The 20,250-nt window shown below is 42.8% G+C and overlaps 1 protein-coding gene across 1 annotated transcript in view; it reads right to left on the bottom strand.

Annotated features, from left to right (window-relative positions):
• The window catches only part of LOC128652423 (protein argonaute-3), a 382,994-nt gene that overhangs the window by 26,723 nt on the left and 336,021 nt on the right, over window positions 1-20,250 (bottom strand). The window contains exon 18 of the mRNA XM_053705360.1: window positions 335-436. Coding sequence (XP_053561335.1) covers window positions 335-436 — 102 coding nt within the window. The remainder of the gene's footprint in view (window positions 1-334; window positions 437-20,250) is intronic.

Genomic DNA, 20,250 nt, shown 5'->3' with positions numbered 1-20,250 from the left:
GAAGCTTAGGTTTTTTAGATGGGATTTTATTCGGGGGGTTTGGTTGTGTGGGTGGTGGGTTTTACTGTTGGGAGGTTGTTTGTATTTTTTTTACAGGTAAAAGAGCTGATTTCTTTGGGGCAATGTCCGGCAAAAGGCCCTTTTAAGGGCTATTGGTAGTTTAGTTTAGGCTAGTTTTTTTTTTAATTTTGGGGGGCTTTTTTATTTTGATAGGGCTATTAGATTAGGTGGACAGCACTCTCTGGTCTAAAATGCAAAATTAATATTTATTGCGGTGACGTTTCAGGGAATGTTCCCCTTCCTCAGACCCAGGATTTCTAGAAAGCTACCTCACCTGTATTCCAGCGTGGCTGCAGAGGTAAAAATCAAATTCATATGGGTGTGTGATATCTGTGTCCACTGTAGTCCCAGCAGGAATATTTCCACTTCTTCCAACCTATTGAAAAAGCAGAAGGTTAAGGTTGGATTCCATTAAATTCAGTAAGCGGCTGGGATACGAGTAGTCATTACATTAAGCACATTTTTATTTCTACAAGGCATTTTAGTAATTGATTGTGTTGTGTTTTATATTTTCCCGTTATTTTGAAGAGAAGGGTAAAGACAAACCACACTAAACCAAGCATTTGTACTACATAACTAGTAACTATAAAGCTTCTTACCGAGCTTTGACAAAATGTGTGTATATATATATATATATATATATATATATATATATATATATAATATTGTAGCCTTATATTATCTTAAATATAGATTTCACTTAAGATGACACCACTGAAAGCACAATTTTTTTGTATAGCTACGAAGTCATGATGGTTGACAATTATTTATCATTTTTGTCAATAAACAGCTCATTCCCACTCTGACACTTTTGTTTATACACATATTAGGAAGTTAGATTATGTGCACCTTACTTCCTTCTTCGTCAATGAGCTTCAATGCATCCACAGCGTAGCAGGGAACACACAATATGCCAAATCATTTTAATTTTTATAATAAAAAAATAAGACTTATAAAGACAAAAAAAGAAAGGATATAGACAGATGAAAAAACTTAAATTATGCTAACCTGATAATTTTCTTTTCTTCAGATGGAAAGAGTCCACAGCTGCATTCATTACTTTTGGGGAATAAGAACCTAGCCACCAGGAGGAGGCAAAGACACCACAGCCAAAGGCTTAAATACTCCTCCCACGTCCCTCATCCCCCAGTCATTCTGCAGAGAAACAAGGGACAGTAGAAGAAATACCAGGGTGAAAAGGTGCCAGAAGAATAAAAAAATAAGAGATGCCCCACAGAAAAAAATACGGGTGGGGAGCAGTGGACTCTTTCCATCTGAAGATAAGAAAATTATCAGGTAAGCATAATTTAAGTTTTTCTTCATAAATGGAAAGAATCCACAGCTGCATTCATTACTTTTGGGAAAACAATACCCAAGCTATAGAGGACACTGAATGCAAAAATGGGAGGGTGCAATAGGCGTCCTATTCTGAGGGCACCAGGCCTGAAAAAACCACAACCCAAGCAAACCCTGCTTCGTCGGACCCAGGCAAAAAAACTAGAAGGAAAAGGCCCCAAGGACACTAAACCTCAGATAGTCCAAAAGCCTAACTAGCTAACACTCCTCCAGGAGAACCGTCGCCCAGCAGTTGGTCCCCACACAATCCTTACTAGTACAGTACCAAATTCCCCAAAAGGGAGAGGGACAAAGGTGAGCCAAAGGGGTACCCAAAAGGTACAGCAAGTTCCAATAAGGAAAAAACCCCTTCAAAAGAAGGCCAAGTCCACAGAGACCCGAATGGATCCTGAAAACAAGGGGAGACAACGCCCAACCCACAAGGAGCAACCAGGCATCATCAAGGAGATTCCCCGTATAGATGACAAACAAAGAGGTAGATTGTCTGAATTCCTTAATAGCCTGAAGATAGAACTTCAAGGCACGAACCACATCTAGATTGTGAAGAAAACATTCGCTGAAGGAGGATTAGGACACAAGGAAGGAACAACAATTTCTTGATTAATGTTACAATTCAACACCACCTTAGGGAGGAACCCTAGTTTAGTGCGTAAAACCGCCTTATCAGCATGAAAAAACAGATAAAGAGGTTCACATTGCAAAGCAGAAATCTCAGAAAGTCTGCGCTCAGAGGCAATAGCCAACAAAAAAAGAACCTTCCAAGATAACAATTTAATGTCAACAGCTCAAACGGAGTCTGCTGCAAAACAGAAGGAACAAGATTGAGGCTCCAAGGCGGAGCCCTAGATCTAAACACAGGTCTGATCCTAGCCAGAGCCTTAACAAAGGACTGCACATCCGGAAGCTCAGCCAATCTTTTGTACAGTAACACCGACAGGGCCTATATCTGTCCCTTCAGGGAACTAGCAGATAAACCCTTCTCCAGTCCATCCTGGAGAAAAGCTAAAATTCTGGCAACCTTAACCTTATGTCAGAAAAAGCCACGCTCTTCACACCAGTACAAGTAGGTCCTAAACACTTTATGGTAGATACGACGAGTAACTGGCTTACAAGCTTGAACCAGAGTGTCGAGAACACTCTCAGAAAACCCTCTCTTTGCTAAGACTAAGCGTTCAATCTCCACGCAGTCAGCCTCAGAGAATCTAGATTTTGATGAACAAAGGGACTCTGTATCAGCAGATCTCTGCGACAAGGTAACCTCCACTGAGGAGATGAGGACATCCCCACCAAATCAGCAAACCACATCCTTTGCAGCCACGACGGAACAATCAGAATCACTGATGCTCGCTCCTGCTTGATACGAGCCACCACACGAGGGAGAAACGGTAATGGAGGGAAAAGATATACGAGACTGAACCTCCATGGTACTGATAGGGCATCTATCAGTTCCGCCTGAGGATCTCTCGACCCATACCTGGGTAGCTTGGTATTGAGGCGAGATGCCATGAGATCCATCTCCGGCGTCCCCACTCGCTGCATATCTCTGCAAACAACTTGGGGTGATGAGACCATTCCCCTGAGTGAAAGGATTGCCTGCTGAGGAAGTCCGCTTCACAGTTATCCACACCCGGAATGTGGATAGCTGACAGCGTAAATTTGTAAATCTCTGCCCACTCAAGTATCTGAGATACTTCTCTCATCGCCAAGGAACTTATCGTTCCCCCTTGATGGTTGATATAGGCAACCAAGGTTATGTTGTCTGATTGGAATCTGATAAACTGGGACAAACCCAGAAAGGGCCAAGCCTGCAAGGCATTGAAGGTTGCATGGAGTTCCAAAATATTGATTGGAAGGGAGGACACCTCCTGAGTCCACAGACCTTGTGCCTTCTTAGCACCCCAAATGGCTCCCCAGCCAGAAAGGCTTGCATCTGTAGTCACAATCTCCTAGGACGGTCTCAAAAAGCACATGTCTTGGGACAGATGATCTGGACAAAGCCACCAGGAGAGAGAGTCTCTCGACAGGCTGTCCAGCACGATCTGTTGAGACAGATCTGAATGGTCACCGTTTCATTGTCTCAACATGCATAGTTGTAAGGGTCTGAGATGGAATCTGGCAAAAGGAATGATGTCCATGCAGGACACCATGAGTTCGATTACCTTTATACACTGAGCCACTGAGGGTCTTGAGGATGCCTGGAGGGCAAGACCTGCAGAAGTTAGCTTGCAACATCTCTGATCTTTGAGGAATATTCTCATGGATATGGAGTCTATTATAGTTCCCAGAAAATTCAACCGTGTACTTGGAGTAAGAGAACTCTTAGAAGATTGAGAAGGGACTCCGAATGTTCTTCCGCTAAACGAAAAGATGGTGTCTGTTCCATAATATCGTCCAGGTAAGGCGCTACTGCAATACCTTGTGTTCTGGTAACGGCTAGAAGAGCCCCCAGAACCTGTTTAAGTATCCTTGGAGCAGTAGCTAGGCCAAACGGAAGAGCTATGAACTGGAAGTGCTGGTCCAGAAAAGCAAACCTCAGGAACAGAAAATGTTCCCTGTGAATCTGGATGTGAATGTATGCATCCTTCAGGTCTATAGTGGTAATAAACTGTCCTTCCTGAACCAGAGGAAGGATTGACCATATTGTCTTCATCTTGAAAGAGGGAACACTCAGAAACTTGTTTAGGCACTTTAGGTCAAGAATGGACAAAAAGTTCCCTCCTTTTTTGGAACCACGAAAAGGTTTGAATAAAACCCCAAATCTCTTTCCTGCTGTAGGTAATGGGACAATTACTCCTAGAGAGGAGAGATCCCATACACAACCTAAGAAGGCAGTCCTCTTTTCTTGTAGACAGACTGGAGAGTAGGAATCTGCCCCTGGGCGGATGAGATTTGAATCCTATCCTGTATCCTTGAGATACAACCTCCAGGACCCAAGGGTCCTGTACCCTGAAACCAAGTGTCTGAAAAAAGATAGAGAGTCTGCCCCCTATTCGATCCGATCCCAGATCGGGAGCCGCCCCTTAATGCCGATTTGTTCTCGGCGGGCTTCTTAGTCTGTTTGGATATATTCCAGGAGTGAGCCGGCTTCTAAGTACTCTTGGGCTGCTCAGACTTAGAAGAGGACTGCTGTTGTTGTGACTTGTCAGCACGAAAGGAATGAGTCAGGGAATCATTTTTTAAAAGAAGACGAGGGGGAAAAAGAAGTTCCTACTCTTAGGCTCTTCAAAGAGTGTAGCCTCTGGAACCTCTAGTGTAAACAGGATTAAAAAATGCAGATGCTCAATTTTAAATCTAAAGGGCGGTTCCTCCGCTGAAGGAGGGTTAGAAACTGAAGTCTCCAACTCAGAAAGTTCACCCTCTGAAGCTACAGAGGTAAACACATCCTTGGATAGCTGGGATATAGTAGCTAAATCCGACAAATATTTAGATGACACTAGGTCAGGAGAACTATGTTTAACCTTTCTCTTGTGTTTGTTAAAGGGAGGGTAAGGCATTCAGGGCCGCAGACACCGCCGATTGTAACTGCTTGGTAAAGTCTGCTGGATAAAAAGCCCTCTCCAGATGGAGGATTAGTTGAGCCGTGGGGAACTGCATGTGGAGCGGATAATGTAGAAAGGGTAGTCATTTTTTGGGACCCAGATTCCTGAGAAGTAGACAGCTCAGAAGAGCTAATAGTGCTATGAGTATTAGCAGGCTTGTCTTCCTTCTTAGACTTTAGAACAGCGTTTAAGCAAATGGAACAAAATTGAGCAGGCGGGCAAACCACAGATTCTTAACAAAATAAACAGGAATTATTAATCAGTACAGAAGGAGCGGAACCTTCTAATGTAGTATCAGAGTCCTCCATTTTTATATACCCACAGAAGGACAAGCAAAAAGGAACACTTTTATTTAAAAAACGGCACCTTAATACTCCCAATGGCTGGGGCACTCACCACCTCCTAGACCCAGACAGCTAACAGTGAAAAACGCTCTCCTCAGAAATTATGTCTGCAGCAGGATCTTAGGAAATTAAAGAGACCGCACCCAGTCACGTAGTGCATAAGACAGGACTTCCCCTGCTATGAAAAAGGGTGACATAACATAAAAGTCCAGTCCTTTCTTGAAGGGAACATACCCATTACAGGACTATCCAAATCTTCTGACACTTCTCTGCCACCTCTTGTAGTGACAAAAGGCAATGAAAGACTGGAGGATAGGGGAAGTGGGAGGGATATTTAAGCCTTTGGCTAGGTTAGCTTTGCCTCCTCCTGGTGGCCAGGTGTTGTATTTCCCAACAGTAAGGAATTAAGTTGTGGACTCTTCCTGCCTTATGGAAGGAAACATCAAATGTATAGAACTTTGTGAATGTGTGTAATGAAGACTAAGTTGCATCCTTGGAAATCTGTTCAACTGAGGCCTCATTCTTGAAGGCCCAAGTGGCAGACAGTGCACAAGTGGAATGTGCTGTGATTATTGAAGGGGGCTCCTGACCCGCTTCCTTGTATGCCATGTGAATCAGACTTCTGAACCTAAAGGAAATAGTGACAGCTGAGGGCCTGCTCCCCCTTGCGCTTTCCAGCATACAGGATAAATAAGGAAGAAGATTGACAAAACTCCTTAGTAGCGCAAAGGTAGAACTTCAGCACTCTGACCAAATCCAAATTATGTTAAAATCTCTCCTTGGAGGATGACGGATTGGGACAGAGTGAAGGAACCACAATCCCCTGGTTGATGTTGCGAGTATTTACTACCTTCGGTAGAAAGCCTAGTTGAGTCCTCAACACAGCCTTATCCTGATGGATCACCAGATACGGAAGATCAAACATCAAATCAGAAAGCTCTGAAACTCTGTGAGCAGAGTAAATAGCCAATAAGAAAACCACTTTCCAAGTGATTCATTTAATATCAACAGCATTCAGATTCTCAACTGGAGCCCAATGAAGAATCTTAAAAACTAAATTTAGGCTCCATGGCAGAACAATTGGCTTGAAAACAGGTCTAATTCTAACCAGAGTCTGAACAAACTCTTGAACATCTGGCAAACTGGCCAACTTCTGTTGAAACAGAACAAAAAGGGCAGAGATCTGACCCTTGATAGAATTTGAGAAATTGAAGGATACGCAGAGTCTTTACTCTACGCCAAGAGAAACCTAGCTGGTCACACCGGTAAAGAGAAGTCCTCCAGACCTTGTAGTAAATGTGTCTGGTGCCTGGATAAGAGTATCAATCACACTGTTATAGGTGCAATTAAGATTGTAGTAACAATCAACGTCTCCGCCCCCCACTGCGACATGTACCAAGTAAAGGCATGTGATCTGTTGAAATGACATTACTACCAACAAACAGTGGGAAAGCCGCAGTGGGGGACGGAGACGCTGATTCCCGTCGTAAGCAGCGCTTTCGTGCCATCTCCACTGCATAACAGTCCTGTGGGAGAGCGGTAGCAACACGTCTCAGCCGGACCCGAGGGGTCGATAAGATGCCCTAAACAGGGCCTAAAAGAGGGACTGTTCAGTGCATTGGGACCCAGATACCCCGCTGTGAGGTTCATGATTGATTATTACACACAACATATAATGGACGACTCTTTTCTAATAGTGTCTTGAGGAATCTTCCTTGGTAAATTCCATTGGCAACAGTAAATGAATTGTTTGCAAAATAATCAGTGTAAATCCTCTGGCACAACTATGTAATGCTGCCTAACTTATGTCCTGATGTCTTACTCAGAAGGCCCAAGCGGACAGACCGCGAAGGAGCTCCTGCGTGCCCTGTTTCCAGCAGGTCCTACTGCGGCTGCTCAAGCTTCGGCTGATGCAGACATCCCTATCCAACAGCCTGTTAATGCGACTTCAGTTGCCCCAGAGCGCTGTGCAGAGAGTAGTCTGACCCCGGGTGGGGTGGGCCTTTTACCCAATGACCTCACGGCCTGTATACAAGCTGCTGTGCCTGCTGTCCTGAGTGCTAGACATTGCTTTCCAGTACAGAGCCCAGGTGCGTTGGCGGAGGCCACGACTGACAGTTATGGGCAACCTTCTGAGGACGAACCCTTAGATAGCTCAGAAGTTACCCCACTAAACGGCTGGCAGGCCAGGCCAGCACAGTATTAAAATAAGTAACCAGAGAACCGGTAATGATGAAGCAAAGGTAGGGGAAGTGGGAAGGATATTTATAGTCTTGTTTGGGTGACTTTGCCTCCTCCTGGTGGCCAGGTAGAGTAATTACCATAGGTTAAAAATGTTCTTCTGGACTCTCACTGCCAATAGAAGGAAAATAAGATAATAGAAGTAAATATGAAGTTGTTAAAAATCGTACGCTCAATCTGAAGCATGAAAAAACATTTGTGGTTTTATGTCCTGTAAGCACCCATTTTAGGAAATTACATGATTCTCATGCAAATCTCCAAACTACAATTGGTGTATCTACTCTTAACAAAGAATTTCACAATGCAATATCCTATTTATAAGCTAGAAGATTAGATTTTTCCAATATGTGCAGTAATTAGTAAAGTTAGTGGAGACCCCATAAATATTACTGGTGCAAATGCAAACAACCCAAAAATGGCTACAGACCATTTTTCTGCATCAAATCATTCAATAATAAGAGTGATTCAGTCATTACATTCATCTATATATTATCATATGCATCTACTCATCTAAAAATGATGAAACAGGTTAGATTGCAATCAAGTGAAAGACCTAATACTACCAATGACTTTTTGTATTATCTTATATATATGTAGGATTCTATCAGCCAATCGGAATTAAGGTAGGAATATTCTGATTGGCTGATGGAATCAGCCAATCAGAATCAAGTTCAATCCGATTGGCTGATCCAATCAGCCAATCAGATTGAGCTTGCATTCTATTGGCTGTTCCGATCAGCCAATAGAATGCGAGCTCAATCTGATTGGCTGATTGGATCAGCCAATCGGATTGAACTTGATTCTGATTGGCTGATTCCATCAGCCAATCAGAATATTCCTACCTTAATTCCGATTGGCTGATAGAATCCTATCAGCCAATCGGAATTCGAGGGACGCCATCATTTAAAGGAACCGTCATTCGGCGAGTAGGCGTCGGTTGAAGAGGTTGGATCCGCGTCAGTTGGAAAGAAGATGGCTCCGCTCCGCTCCAGAAGAAAGAAGATTGAAGATGCGGCTTGATAGAAGACTTCATCCCGATGATGGACTTCCGATTTCAGCTGATGATGGATTTCTTCAGCCGCCGCTTGGATCCAGACTTCAGCCCGAGGATGGACGTCACTCTTCAGCCCCCCGCTTGGGCTTGGATCAAGACATCGGAGGCTCTTCTGGACAGATCGGGACCCGGTGAGGTGAAGATAAGGTAGGAAGATCTTCAGGGGCTTAGTGTTAGGTTTATTTAAGGGGGGTTTGGGTTAGATTAGGGGTATGTGGGTGGTGGGCTGTAATGTTGGGGGGGGGGTATTGTATGTTTTTTTTTACAGGCAAAAGAGCTGAATTCTTTGGGGCATGCCCCGCAAAGGGCCCTGTTCAGGGCTGGTAAGGTAAAAGAGCTTTGAACTTTTTTAATTTAGAATAGGGTAGGGCATTTTTTATTTTGGGGGGCTTTGTTATTTTATTAGGGGGCTTAGAGTAGGTGTAATTAGTTTAAAATTGTTGTAATATTTTTCTAATGTTTGTAAATATTTTTTTATTTTTTGTAACTTAGTTCTTTTTTATTTTTCGTACTTTAGTTAGTTTATTTCATTGTATTTATTTGTAGATATTTTATTTAAATAATTTATTGATAGTGTAGTGTTAGGTTTAATTGTAGATAATTGTAGATATTGTATTTAATTAATTTATTGATAGTGTAGTGTTAGGTTTAATTGTAGATAATTGTAGGTATTGTATTTAATTAATTTATTGATAGTGTAGTGTTAGGTTTAATTGTAACTTAGGTTAGGATTTATTTTACAGGTAATTTTGTAATTATTTTAACTATTTTAGCTATTAAATAGTTCTTAACTATTTAATAGCTATTGTACCTGGTTAAAATAAATACAAAGTTGCCTGTAAAATAAATAATCCTAAAATAGCTATAATATAATTATAATTTATATTGTAGCTATATTAGGATTTATTTTACAGGTAAGTATTTAGATTTAAATAGGAATAATTTATTTAATAAGAGTTAATTTATTTCGTTAGAATAAAATTATATTTAATTTAGGGGGGTGTTAGGGTTAGGGTTAAAATTAGCTTTAGGGGTTAAAAATTTTATTAGAGTAGCCGTGAGCTCCGATCGGCAGATTAGGGGTTAATACTTGAAGTTAGGTGTCGGCGATGTTAGGGAGGGCAGATTAGGGGTTAATACTATTTATTATAGGGTTATTGAGGCGGGAGTGAGGCGGATTAGGGGTTAATAACTTTATTATAATAGCGGTGCGGTCCACTCGGCAGATTAGGGGTTAATAAGTGTAGGCAGGTGGAGGCGACGTTGTGGGGGGCAGATTAGGGGTTAATAAATATAATATAGGGGTCGGCGGTGTTAGGGGCAGCAGATTAGGGGTACATAGCTATAATGTAGCTGGCGGCGGCGTGCGGACGGCAGATTAGGGGTTAATAAGTGTAGGCAGGTGGAGGCGATGTTGTGGGGGGCAGATTAGGGGTTAATAAATATAATATAGGGGTCGGCGGTGTTAGGGGCAGCAGATTAGGGGTACATAGGGATAACGTAGTTGGCAGCAGTGTACGGAGCGGAAGATTAGGGGTTAAAATTTTTTTATCGAGTGGCGGCGATGTGGGGGGGCCTCGGTTTAGGGGTACATAGGTAGTTTATGGGTGGTAGTGTACTTTAGAGCACAGTAGTTAAGAGCTTTATAAACCGGCTGGAGTTTTGTCGTTAGATTTCTAATGCTCACTTCAGCCACGACTCTAAATACCGGCGTTAGAAAGATCCCATTGAAAAGATAGGATACGCAATTGACGTAAGGGGATCTGCGGTATGGAAAAGTCACGGCTGCAAAGTGAGCGTTAGACCCTTTCCTGACTGACTCCAAATACCGGCGGTAGCCTAAAACCAGCGTTAGGAGCCTCTAACGCTGGTTTTCACGGCTACCGCCCAACTCTAAATCTAGGCCTAGGTAAACATTCACAGTGCACGTGGAAAAAGTATGTGAACCCTTGGATTTAATAACTGGTTGAACCTCCTTTGGCAGCAATAACTTCAACCAAACGTTTCCTGTAGTTGCAGATCAGACGTGCACAACGGTCAGGAGTAATTCTTGACCATTCCTCTTTACAGAACTGTTTCAGTTCAGCAATATTCTGTGTGTGAATCGCTTTCTTGAGGTCATGCCACAGCATCTCAATCGGGTTGAGGTCAGGACTCTGACTGGGCCACTTCAGAAGGCGCATTTTCTTCTGTTTAAGCCATTCTGTTGTTGATTTACTTCTATGCTTTGGGTCATTGTCCTGTTGTAACACCCATCTTCTGTTGATCTTCAGCTGGTAGACAGATGGCCTTAAATTCTCCTGCAAAATGTCTTGATAAACTTGGGAATTCATTTTTCCTTCGATGATAGCAATCCGTCCAGGCCCTGACGCAGCAAAGCAGCCCCAAACCATGATGCCCCCACCACCATACTTCACAGTTGGGATGAGGTTTTGATGTTGGTGTGCTGTGCCTCTTTTTCGCCACACATAGTGTTGTGTGTTTCTTCCAAACAACTCAACTGCTCGTTTTTAGTATTGTTCACTCCACATTATACCAACATCTGTATAGTATATGTTAAGAGTTATAAGATTAGTAACGTATAAAAAAGTTACTTTTTGTTCTCTGTTATATATAGCGCAATCCCTATATCTCTTGTGTTATCCAAAAATTTGCTTTTAAATCTCACTTTGATGACGTTTTCCCTGTAAAATGGTTTTATGACTGACTTTCCTACATAAATATCAGGGTTTGTGAAGAGCAGAAAAAAAGTTTACTATTACAGGAGACACAGAAGGAAATGGCTACAAAATGGAATCTCTGGGCATTTTCTGTTACTCATTGTTTCTCAACCGCGGTCCTCAAGTACCCCCAACAAGCCAGGTTTTCATTATAGCTGAACCAGTGAACAGGTGAAATATATCTTAACACTCTTTGGTTCCCCCCACTGACGGCTGGACGATTGGAGTACTTTCTGTTTTTAGGCATTGTGTACCTAAGCCCACAAAGTTTGCTGACTGCTGTGCATGGCTGGTTGAAGCCTTCATAGCGGTGCCGAGGGTCCCTGGGGACACAGTGTGCAGACTGCTGTTGAAGGTCAGCCTGCCCATATGCACCTACAATCCATAAGGTGCCACCGATCTTGTGAGTAGTATTCAATCTCTACTTGTTGATTATATCTCACAACCAGGTTTCACTTTGAGGCGCCCTTTGTTTTGTTTATATATCAAGTTCTGAATCACCATCCCACCGTGGGACACAAGAGAAGCTTGCAGAATTTACCTGCCACTACAATCTCAATTACCCATCGGACATTGTCCTTGCAATATTAACATTTTATTGTTATTTTCACTTTTATTTTGACTTTTATTATCTCTTTTTATCTCCTTATATTTTGGAGATTTTGTTTGTGTTATAGATATCTCATCAATTCGAGCAAAGTGTTTTTTTACCATTTGTATTGGTTGCACACATATATATCTTCATACCTCTTTGTGTTGTTATCTCACTTTTCAGATACCCCTAGTTGGTTATCTTTCTATGTATTATAATAAATAAATATATAAGCTCTCCTGGAGGAGGATGATGTGAATACGGACATTCTTGTATACACAGATGAGGATGCCAATAGAATCCGGATTACAGCGGACCTGAGTGAGTTGAGAGGGGATACCCCTATTCATGTGTATCATAAACTTCTTAATTTGAGGAAAAGGGAGATCGACTTTCATCTACATGCAGTGTACCTATCCAACTATCATAGGGGTAAACAGATTCCCAGGGGCTTTAGAGTCAAGAATGTTCCCACTATTGGACGTTCCAATCCCGAGTTTTGTCGCAAATGGTGCTCAATACTCAATAAATGCTCGTATGATCTAATTCTAATAGTTATTGAGGAGGTAACTAGATTAGAGAATAAAATGAAAGTGGAAATTGAGATTATTAAATCACATAGTTATGAGACTATGATTTGCAACAAGACTCAGGATTGGGTCACCAAATTGGATGCCCAGGTCAGGAAATATAAAAATGATCTTATATCCTTTAAGAACAGGAAATTAACATCAGTAGAGAGTAATTAGAGGGAGAAGCGGATTTACAGATGGTTATATGGCAAGGATCATGATGCACCCAGAGCTAGACGCAGGTACACTAAATCAAAAAATGTTTTTGGTACTATTGACACCAGTGGTGGGGACTCCTCTGAAGGGGATGTAACTGATGGTTTTGACACAACACAAGCCCCTAAGTCTAATGAGGCTTCTTTTTTTGGTGTTGTGACCAGAGCAGCCGCGAAAACCACCACTGATGCCAAATGTGGCAAAAGAGACAAAAGACCCCACAGCAGACGGGGGGATACAGCAAGAAAACAAAACCCCAAGAAAAAATAGACATTGTGTTTAACCTCAGTGACAGATGTCTGACTGATGTGGAACACAAGGTGTTGAATCGTGGCTTGTCCTTTATACTTACTCCCAACAATGATAAGTTTCATAAGATTGTGGATACACATAATCTTCAGAGAAAGTTGAAACTTAAAGACTTCTTTAAAGATAAGGATCAAACCACGATTACTGAACACACATTTAGACCAAAATCTACATTTGAACCTACAACTACACATCCCTCCATTAAGGGGTACACACGTATGGTATGTCATGACCTTGATAATATACAGAAAGGGAGGAGTTATCCTAATCTATCACCACAGAAATTTAAAGCGATTAAGGGGCTTAGTGATGATCAATCCATCATCATACGTCCGGCGGACAAAGGGGGTGGGATTGTCATTATGAATTATGACGATTACCGCCAGGAGGCCATACGCCAGCTTGCTGATGAGAAGGTTTATATACGCCTAAGAGGTAACCCCACAACAGCTTTTAAGAGACAGGTAGATCAGTCCCTGAGGTCTGCAGTGGAAGCATGTATTTTGAATGACAATGAATTTGCCTTTCTTACAGTTGACTTTCCAATAATACCAGTCCTGTATTTGTTGCCAAAAGTCCATAAAACATTGGTCAAACCCCCTGGCAGACCTATTGTATCTGCCAGGGGTTCTTTATTTTAAAACATCGCTAAGTATATTGACCACCACTTACAACTAGTGGTTAAAGACACATATGCTTATTTACAGGACTCACCTAGTCTTATTAAATTTTTTACTTCATTTAACCTTTTACAAGTTGGTGACATTCTGGCCACCATGGACGTTGACAGTCTGTACACCTCCATTCCTCATGTTGGGGGTGTGCAGGCTGTCAGGTCCATGGTGGTGGGATCTCGCCAATACGATGGTCCTCCTATTAGATTTCTATTGGAACTCTTACAGATTTGTTTAGAGAAAAATTATTTTAAATTTGAAAGGGACTTATGTCTGTAGATCTCAGGGACCGCTATGGGGTCAAATATGGCACCTACATATGCCAACCTCTACATGTCCTGGTATGAGCAATTTGTCATGCGGCCCCAGGACATGGTGGAGGTGGTATACTACACCAGATATATAGATGACGTCTTTCTTATCTGGCGTGGTACTACTGAGAGCCTCACAGCTTGGGTAAATGGATTAAACAATCTGACCTCCCCTATTAAATTTAAATTAGAATTTGATGCTAAGGTGGTCCATTTTTTGGACCTCAACATCTTTAAGGTTGTAGATGATGGGGTATGTAGGTTTGGCACGTCCTTGAACACCAAGCCTACAGACCGAAACTCCCTATTGAAAGCACACAGCTGTCACCCTATACATAAAAAGAGGGGAATAGTTGCCTCTCAGCTCACTCAGGTTCTACGTAATAATACAGAGGTGCTCAATAGAGAGATACAATTAAAGGAAATGTCTGACAAACTGGTGGCACAAGGCTATGACCAGGAGATGGTAAGAGATGTCAAAGAAAAAGTGACAACACGGTTCCATGGTACAACAGCCATTAAAAAGGATACTATCAGTACAGATGAACATATTAACTTCATCACCGCATTTGATCCTATGCATCAAGATGTTAAGAACGCTATTTCTAAACACTGGGATCTAATCAACATGGATAAATCTCTGCCATTTTTCCACAAACAACCCCCAAGGGTAGTATACCGCTGCGTGAAAAATCTGCGAGATTTATTGGGGAAGACTGACCCCATTAGGTGTTATGAGACAAATACCTGGCTGAAGTCTAGCAAAAAGGGTTGCTTTAAATGTGGGGACTGTGTGACATGTGATAGCATGCTGAAAGGTGACACGTTCCAACACCCACACACCAACAAACGCTATAAGATCAATTATAGACTTTCATGCATGAGTACCTATGTGAATTACATGTTGATTTGCCCATGCTCCCTTGTGTATATAGGCAAAACGGTCACTACGTTCCAGGAACGCATGGCAAATCATCGCTGTGCGATCAGAGAAGCCCTGAAAAAAGGGGACTCTGACCAGCCAGTAGCTCGCCATTTTGCCCAATGTAAGCATAGTGTCTCAAGCCTTAGAACTATGCTCATTGACCAGGTGCCACAACTAACAAGGGGAGGCAATAGGGGCAATCGGCTCCTTAGACTTGAGGCCAGATGGATATACACACTGGACACTAACACTTAAGGGGTTGAACACCATGCTGGATCTTTCACCATTTTACATGGATTCTTAGGTTTCCTGATTACATCTCCATTAGCCTTATTCCATCTCTAATGACTCTAAACTATGATCATGGATTTTATATGACATTGATTTTATATGTTATTGATTTACTAACTATATGCCTCCTCTCTCTTATTGAAACCCCCGGTATCTGACTTTCTGCCATACTCTAAGATTTATGAAGGATTGTGACATAGACAGTAAGGTGACAATTCACAGTATTTGGTATATAATATTGTTAAAAAAACATAATTTATGCTTACCTGATAAATTTATTTCTCTTGTAGTGTATCCAGTCCACGGATCATCCATTACTTGTGGGATATTCTCCTTCCCAACAGGAAGTTGCAAGAGGATCACCCACAGCAGAGCTGCTATATAGCTCCTCCCCTAACTGCCATATCCAGTCATTCGACCGAAACAAACAGAGAAAGGAGAAACCATAGGGTGCAGTGGTGACTGTAGTTTAATTAAAATTTAGACCTGCCTTAAAATGACAGGGCGGGCCGTGGACTGGATACACTACAAGAGAAATAAATTTATCAGGTAAGCATAAATTATGTTTTCTCTTGTTAAGTGTATCCAGTCCACGGATCATCCATTACTTGTGGGATACCAATACCAAAGCTAAAGTACACGGATGATGGGAGGGACAAGGCAGGGATTAAGCGGAAGGAACCACTGCCTGAAGAACCTTTCTCCCAAAAACAGCCTCCGAAGAAGCAAAAGTATCAAATTTGTAAAATTTGGAAAAGGTGTGAAGCGAAGACCAAGTCGCGGCCTTGCAAATCTGTTCAACAGAGGCCTCATTTTTAAAGGCCCAGGTGGAAGCCACAGCTCTAGTAGAATGAGCTGTAATCCTTTCAGGGGGCTGCTGTCCAGCAGTCCCATAGGCTAGGCGTATTATGCTCCGAAGCCAAAAGGAAAGAGAGGTTGCTGAAGCTTTTTGACCTCTCCTCTGTCCAGAGTAAACGACAAACAGGGTAGATGTTTGACGAAAATCTTTAGTAGCTTGTAAGTAAAACTTCAAGGCACGGACTACGTCCAGATTATGTAAAAGACGTTCCTTCTTTGAAGAAGGATTAGGACACAATGATGGAACAACAATCTCTTGATTGATATTCTTGTTAGAAACCACCTTAGGTAAAAACCCAGGTTTGGTCCGCAGAACTACCTTATCTGAATGAAAAATCAGATAAGGAGAATCACATTGTAAGGCAGATAACTCAGAGACTCTCCGAGCCGAAGAAATAGGCATCAAAAAAAGAACTTTCCAGGATAAAAGTTTAATATCAATGGAATGAAGGGGTTCAAACGGAACTCCTTGAAGAACTTTAAGAACCAAGTTTAAGCTCCACGGGGGAGCAACAGGTTTAAACACAGGCTTAATTCTAACCAAAGCCTGACAAAATGCCTGGACGTCTGGAACCTCTGCCAGACGCTTGTGCAAAAGAATAGACAGAGCAGAAATCTGTCCCTTTAAGGAACTAGCTGAGAATCCTTTGTCCAAACACTCTTGGAGAAAGGACAATATCCTAGGAATCCTAACCTTACTCCATGAGTAATTCTTGGATTCACACCAATAAAGATATTTACGCCATATCTTGTGGTAGATTTTCCTGGTGACAGGCTTTCGTGCCTGTATTAAGGTATCAATGACTGACTCGGAGAAGCCACGCTTTGATAGAATCAAGCGTTCAATCTCCATGCAGTCAGTCTCAGAGAAATTAGATTTGGATGATTGAAAGGACCTTGTATTAGAAGGTCTTGTCTCAGAGGCAGAGTCCATGGTGGAAAGGATGACATGTCCACTAGGTCTGCATACCAGGTCCTGCGTGGCCACGCAGGCGCTATCAGAATCACCGATGCTCTCTCCTGTTTGATCTTGGCAATCAGTCGAGGGAGCAGAGGAAACGGTGGAAACACATAAGCCAGGTTGAAGAACCAAGGCGCTGCTAGAGCATCTATCAGCATCGCTTCTGGGTCCCTGGACCTGGATCCGTAACAAGAAAGCTTGGCGTTCTGGTGAGACGCCATGAGATCCAACTCTGGTTTGCCCCAACGATGAATCAATTGAGCAAACACCTCCGGATGGAGTTCCCACTCCCCCGGATGAAAAGTCTGACGACTTAGAAAATCCGCCTCCCAGTTCTCTACGCCTGGGATATGGATCGCTGACAGGTGGCAAGAGTGAGTCTCTGCCCAGCGAATTATCTTTGAGACTTCTAACATCGCTAGGGAACTCCTGGTTCCCCCTTGATGGTTGATGTAAGCCACAGTCGTGATGTTGTCCGACTGAAATCTGATGAACCTCAGTGTTGCTAACTGAGGCCAAGCCAGAAGAGCATTGAATATTGCTCTTAACTCCAGAATATTTATTGGGAGGAGTTTCTCCTACTGAGTCCACGATCCCTGAGCCTTCAGGGAGTTCCAGACTGCACCCCAACCTAGAAGGCTGGCATCTGTTGTTACAATCGTCCAATCTGGCCTGCGAAAGGACATACCCTTGGACAGATGGACCCGAGATAGCCACCAGAGAAGAGAATCTCTGGTCTCTTGATCCAGATTTAGTAGAGGGGACAAATCTGAGTAATCCCCATTCCACTGACTTAGCATGCATAATTGCAGCGGTCTGAGATGCAGGCGCGCAAATGGCACTATGTCCATTGCCGCTACCATTAAGCCGATTACTTCCATGCACTGAGCCACTGACGGGCGTGGAATGGAATGAAGGACACGGCAAGCATTTAGAAGTTTTGATAACCTGGACTCCGTCAGGTAAATTTTCATCTCTACAGAATCTATAAGAGTCCCTAGGAAGGAGACTCTTGTGAGTGGGGATAGAGAACTCTTTTCCTCGTTCACTTTCCACCCATGCGACCTCAGAAATGCCAGAACTATCTCTGTATGAGACTTGGCAATTTGAAAGCTTGACGCCTGTATCAGGATGTTGTCTAGATAAGGAGCCACCGCTATGCCTCGCGGTCTCAGAACCGCCAGAAGTGAACCCAGAACCTTTGTAAAAATTCTCGGGGCTGTAGCCAACAAGAAGGGAAGAGCTACAAATTGGTAATGCCTGTCTAGAAAGGCAAACCTTAGGAACCGATGATGATCTTTGTGAATCGGTATGTGAAGGTAGGCATCCTTTAAGTCCACTGTGGTCATGTACTGACCCTCTTGGATCATGGGTAGGATGGTCCGAATAGTTTCCATTTTGAATTATGGAACTCTGAGGAATTTGTTTAAGCTCTTTAGATCCAAAATTGGTCTGAAGGTTCCCTCTTTCTTGGGAACCACAAACAGATTTGAATAAAAACCCTGTCCTTGTTCCGTCCGCGGAACTGGATGGATCACTCCCATTACTAGGAGGTCTTGCACACAGCTTAGGAATGCCTCTTTCTTTATCTGGTTTACTGATAACCTTGAAAGATGAAATCTCCCTTGTGGAGGAGAAGCTTTGAAGTCCAGAAGATATCCCTGAGATATGATCTCCAACGCCAAGGGATCCTGAACATCTCTTGCCCACGCCTGGGCGAAGAGAGAAAGTCTGCCCCCTACTAGATCCGTTTCCGGATAGGGGGTCGTTCCTTCATGCTGTCTTGGGGGCAGCAGCAGGCTTTCTGGCCTGCTTGCCCTTGTTCCAGGACTGGTTAGGTTTCTAGGCCTGTCTGGAATGAGCAACAGTTCCCTCTTGTTTTGAAGTGGAGGAAGTTGATGCTGCTCCTGCCTTGAAATTTCGAAAGGCACGAAAAACAGAATTTATGCTTACCTGATAAATTACTTTCTCCAACGGTGTGTCCGGTCCACGGCGTCATCCTTACTTGTGGGATATTCTCTTCCCCAACAGGACATGGCAAAGAGTCCCAGCAAAGCTGGTCACATGATCCCTCCTAGGCTCCGCCCACCCCAGTCATTCGACCGACGGACAGGAGGAAATATATATAGGAGAAACCATATGATACCGTGGTGACTGTAGTTAGAGAAAATAATTAATCAGACCTGATTAAAAAACCAGGGCGGGCCGTGGACCGGACACACCGTTGGAGAAAGTAATTTATCAGGTAAGCATAAATTCTGTTTTCTCCAACATTGGTGTGTCCGGTCCACGGCGTCATCCTTACTTGTGGGAACCAATACCAAAGCTTTAGGACACGGATGAAGGGAGGGAGCAAATCAGGTCACCTAAATGGAAGGCACCACGGCTTGCAAAACCTTTCTCCCAAAAATAGCCTCCGAAGAAGCAAAAGTATCAAATTTGTAAAATTTGGCAAAAGTGTGCAGTGAAGACCAAGTCGCTGCCTTACATATCTGGTCAACAGAAGCCTCGTTCTTGAAGGCCCATGTGGAAGCCACAGCCCTAGTGGAGTGAGCTGTGATTCTTTCAGGAGGCTGCCGTCCGGCAGTCTCATAAGCCAATCGGATAATGCTTTTAAGCCAAAAGGAAAGAGAGGTAGAAGTCGCTTTTTGACCTCTCCTTTTACCAGAATAAACAACAAACAAGGAAGATGTTTGTCTGAAATCTTTAGTAGCCTCTAAATAGAATTTTAGAGCATGGACTACGTCCAAATTGTGTAGCAAACGTTCCTTCTTTGAAACTGGATTCGGACACAAAGAAGGTACAACTATCTCCTGGTTAATATTTTTGTTGGAAACAACTTTCGGAAGAAAACCAGGCTTAGTACGCAAAACCACCTTATCTGCATGGAACACCAGATAGGGCGGAGAACACTGCAGAGCAGATAACTCTGAAACTCTTCTAGCAGAAGAAATTGCAACCAAAAACAAAACTTTCCAAGATAATAACTTAATATCTACGGAATGTAAGGGTTCAAACGGAACCCCTTGAAGAACTGAAAGAACTAGATTTAGACTCCAGGGAGGAGTCAAAGGTCTGTAAACAGGCTTGATCCTAACCAGAGCCTGAACAAATGCTTGAACATCTGGCACAGCTGCCAGTCTTTTGTGAAGTAAAACAGATAAAGCAGAGATCTGTCCCTTCAGAGAACTTGCAGATAATCCTTTCTCCAAACCTTCTTGTAGAAA

The sequence above is a fragment of the Bombina bombina genome, chromosome 3 (assembly GCF_027579735.1).
Source record: "Bombina bombina isolate aBomBom1 chromosome 3, aBomBom1.pri, whole genome shotgun sequence".
Lineage (NCBI taxonomy): Eukaryota > Metazoa > Chordata > Amphibia > Anura > Bombinatoridae > Bombina > Bombina bombina.
The sequence above is the reverse complement of the archived record's forward strand: the minus strand, read 5'-3'. Positions and strand labels throughout refer to the sequence as shown.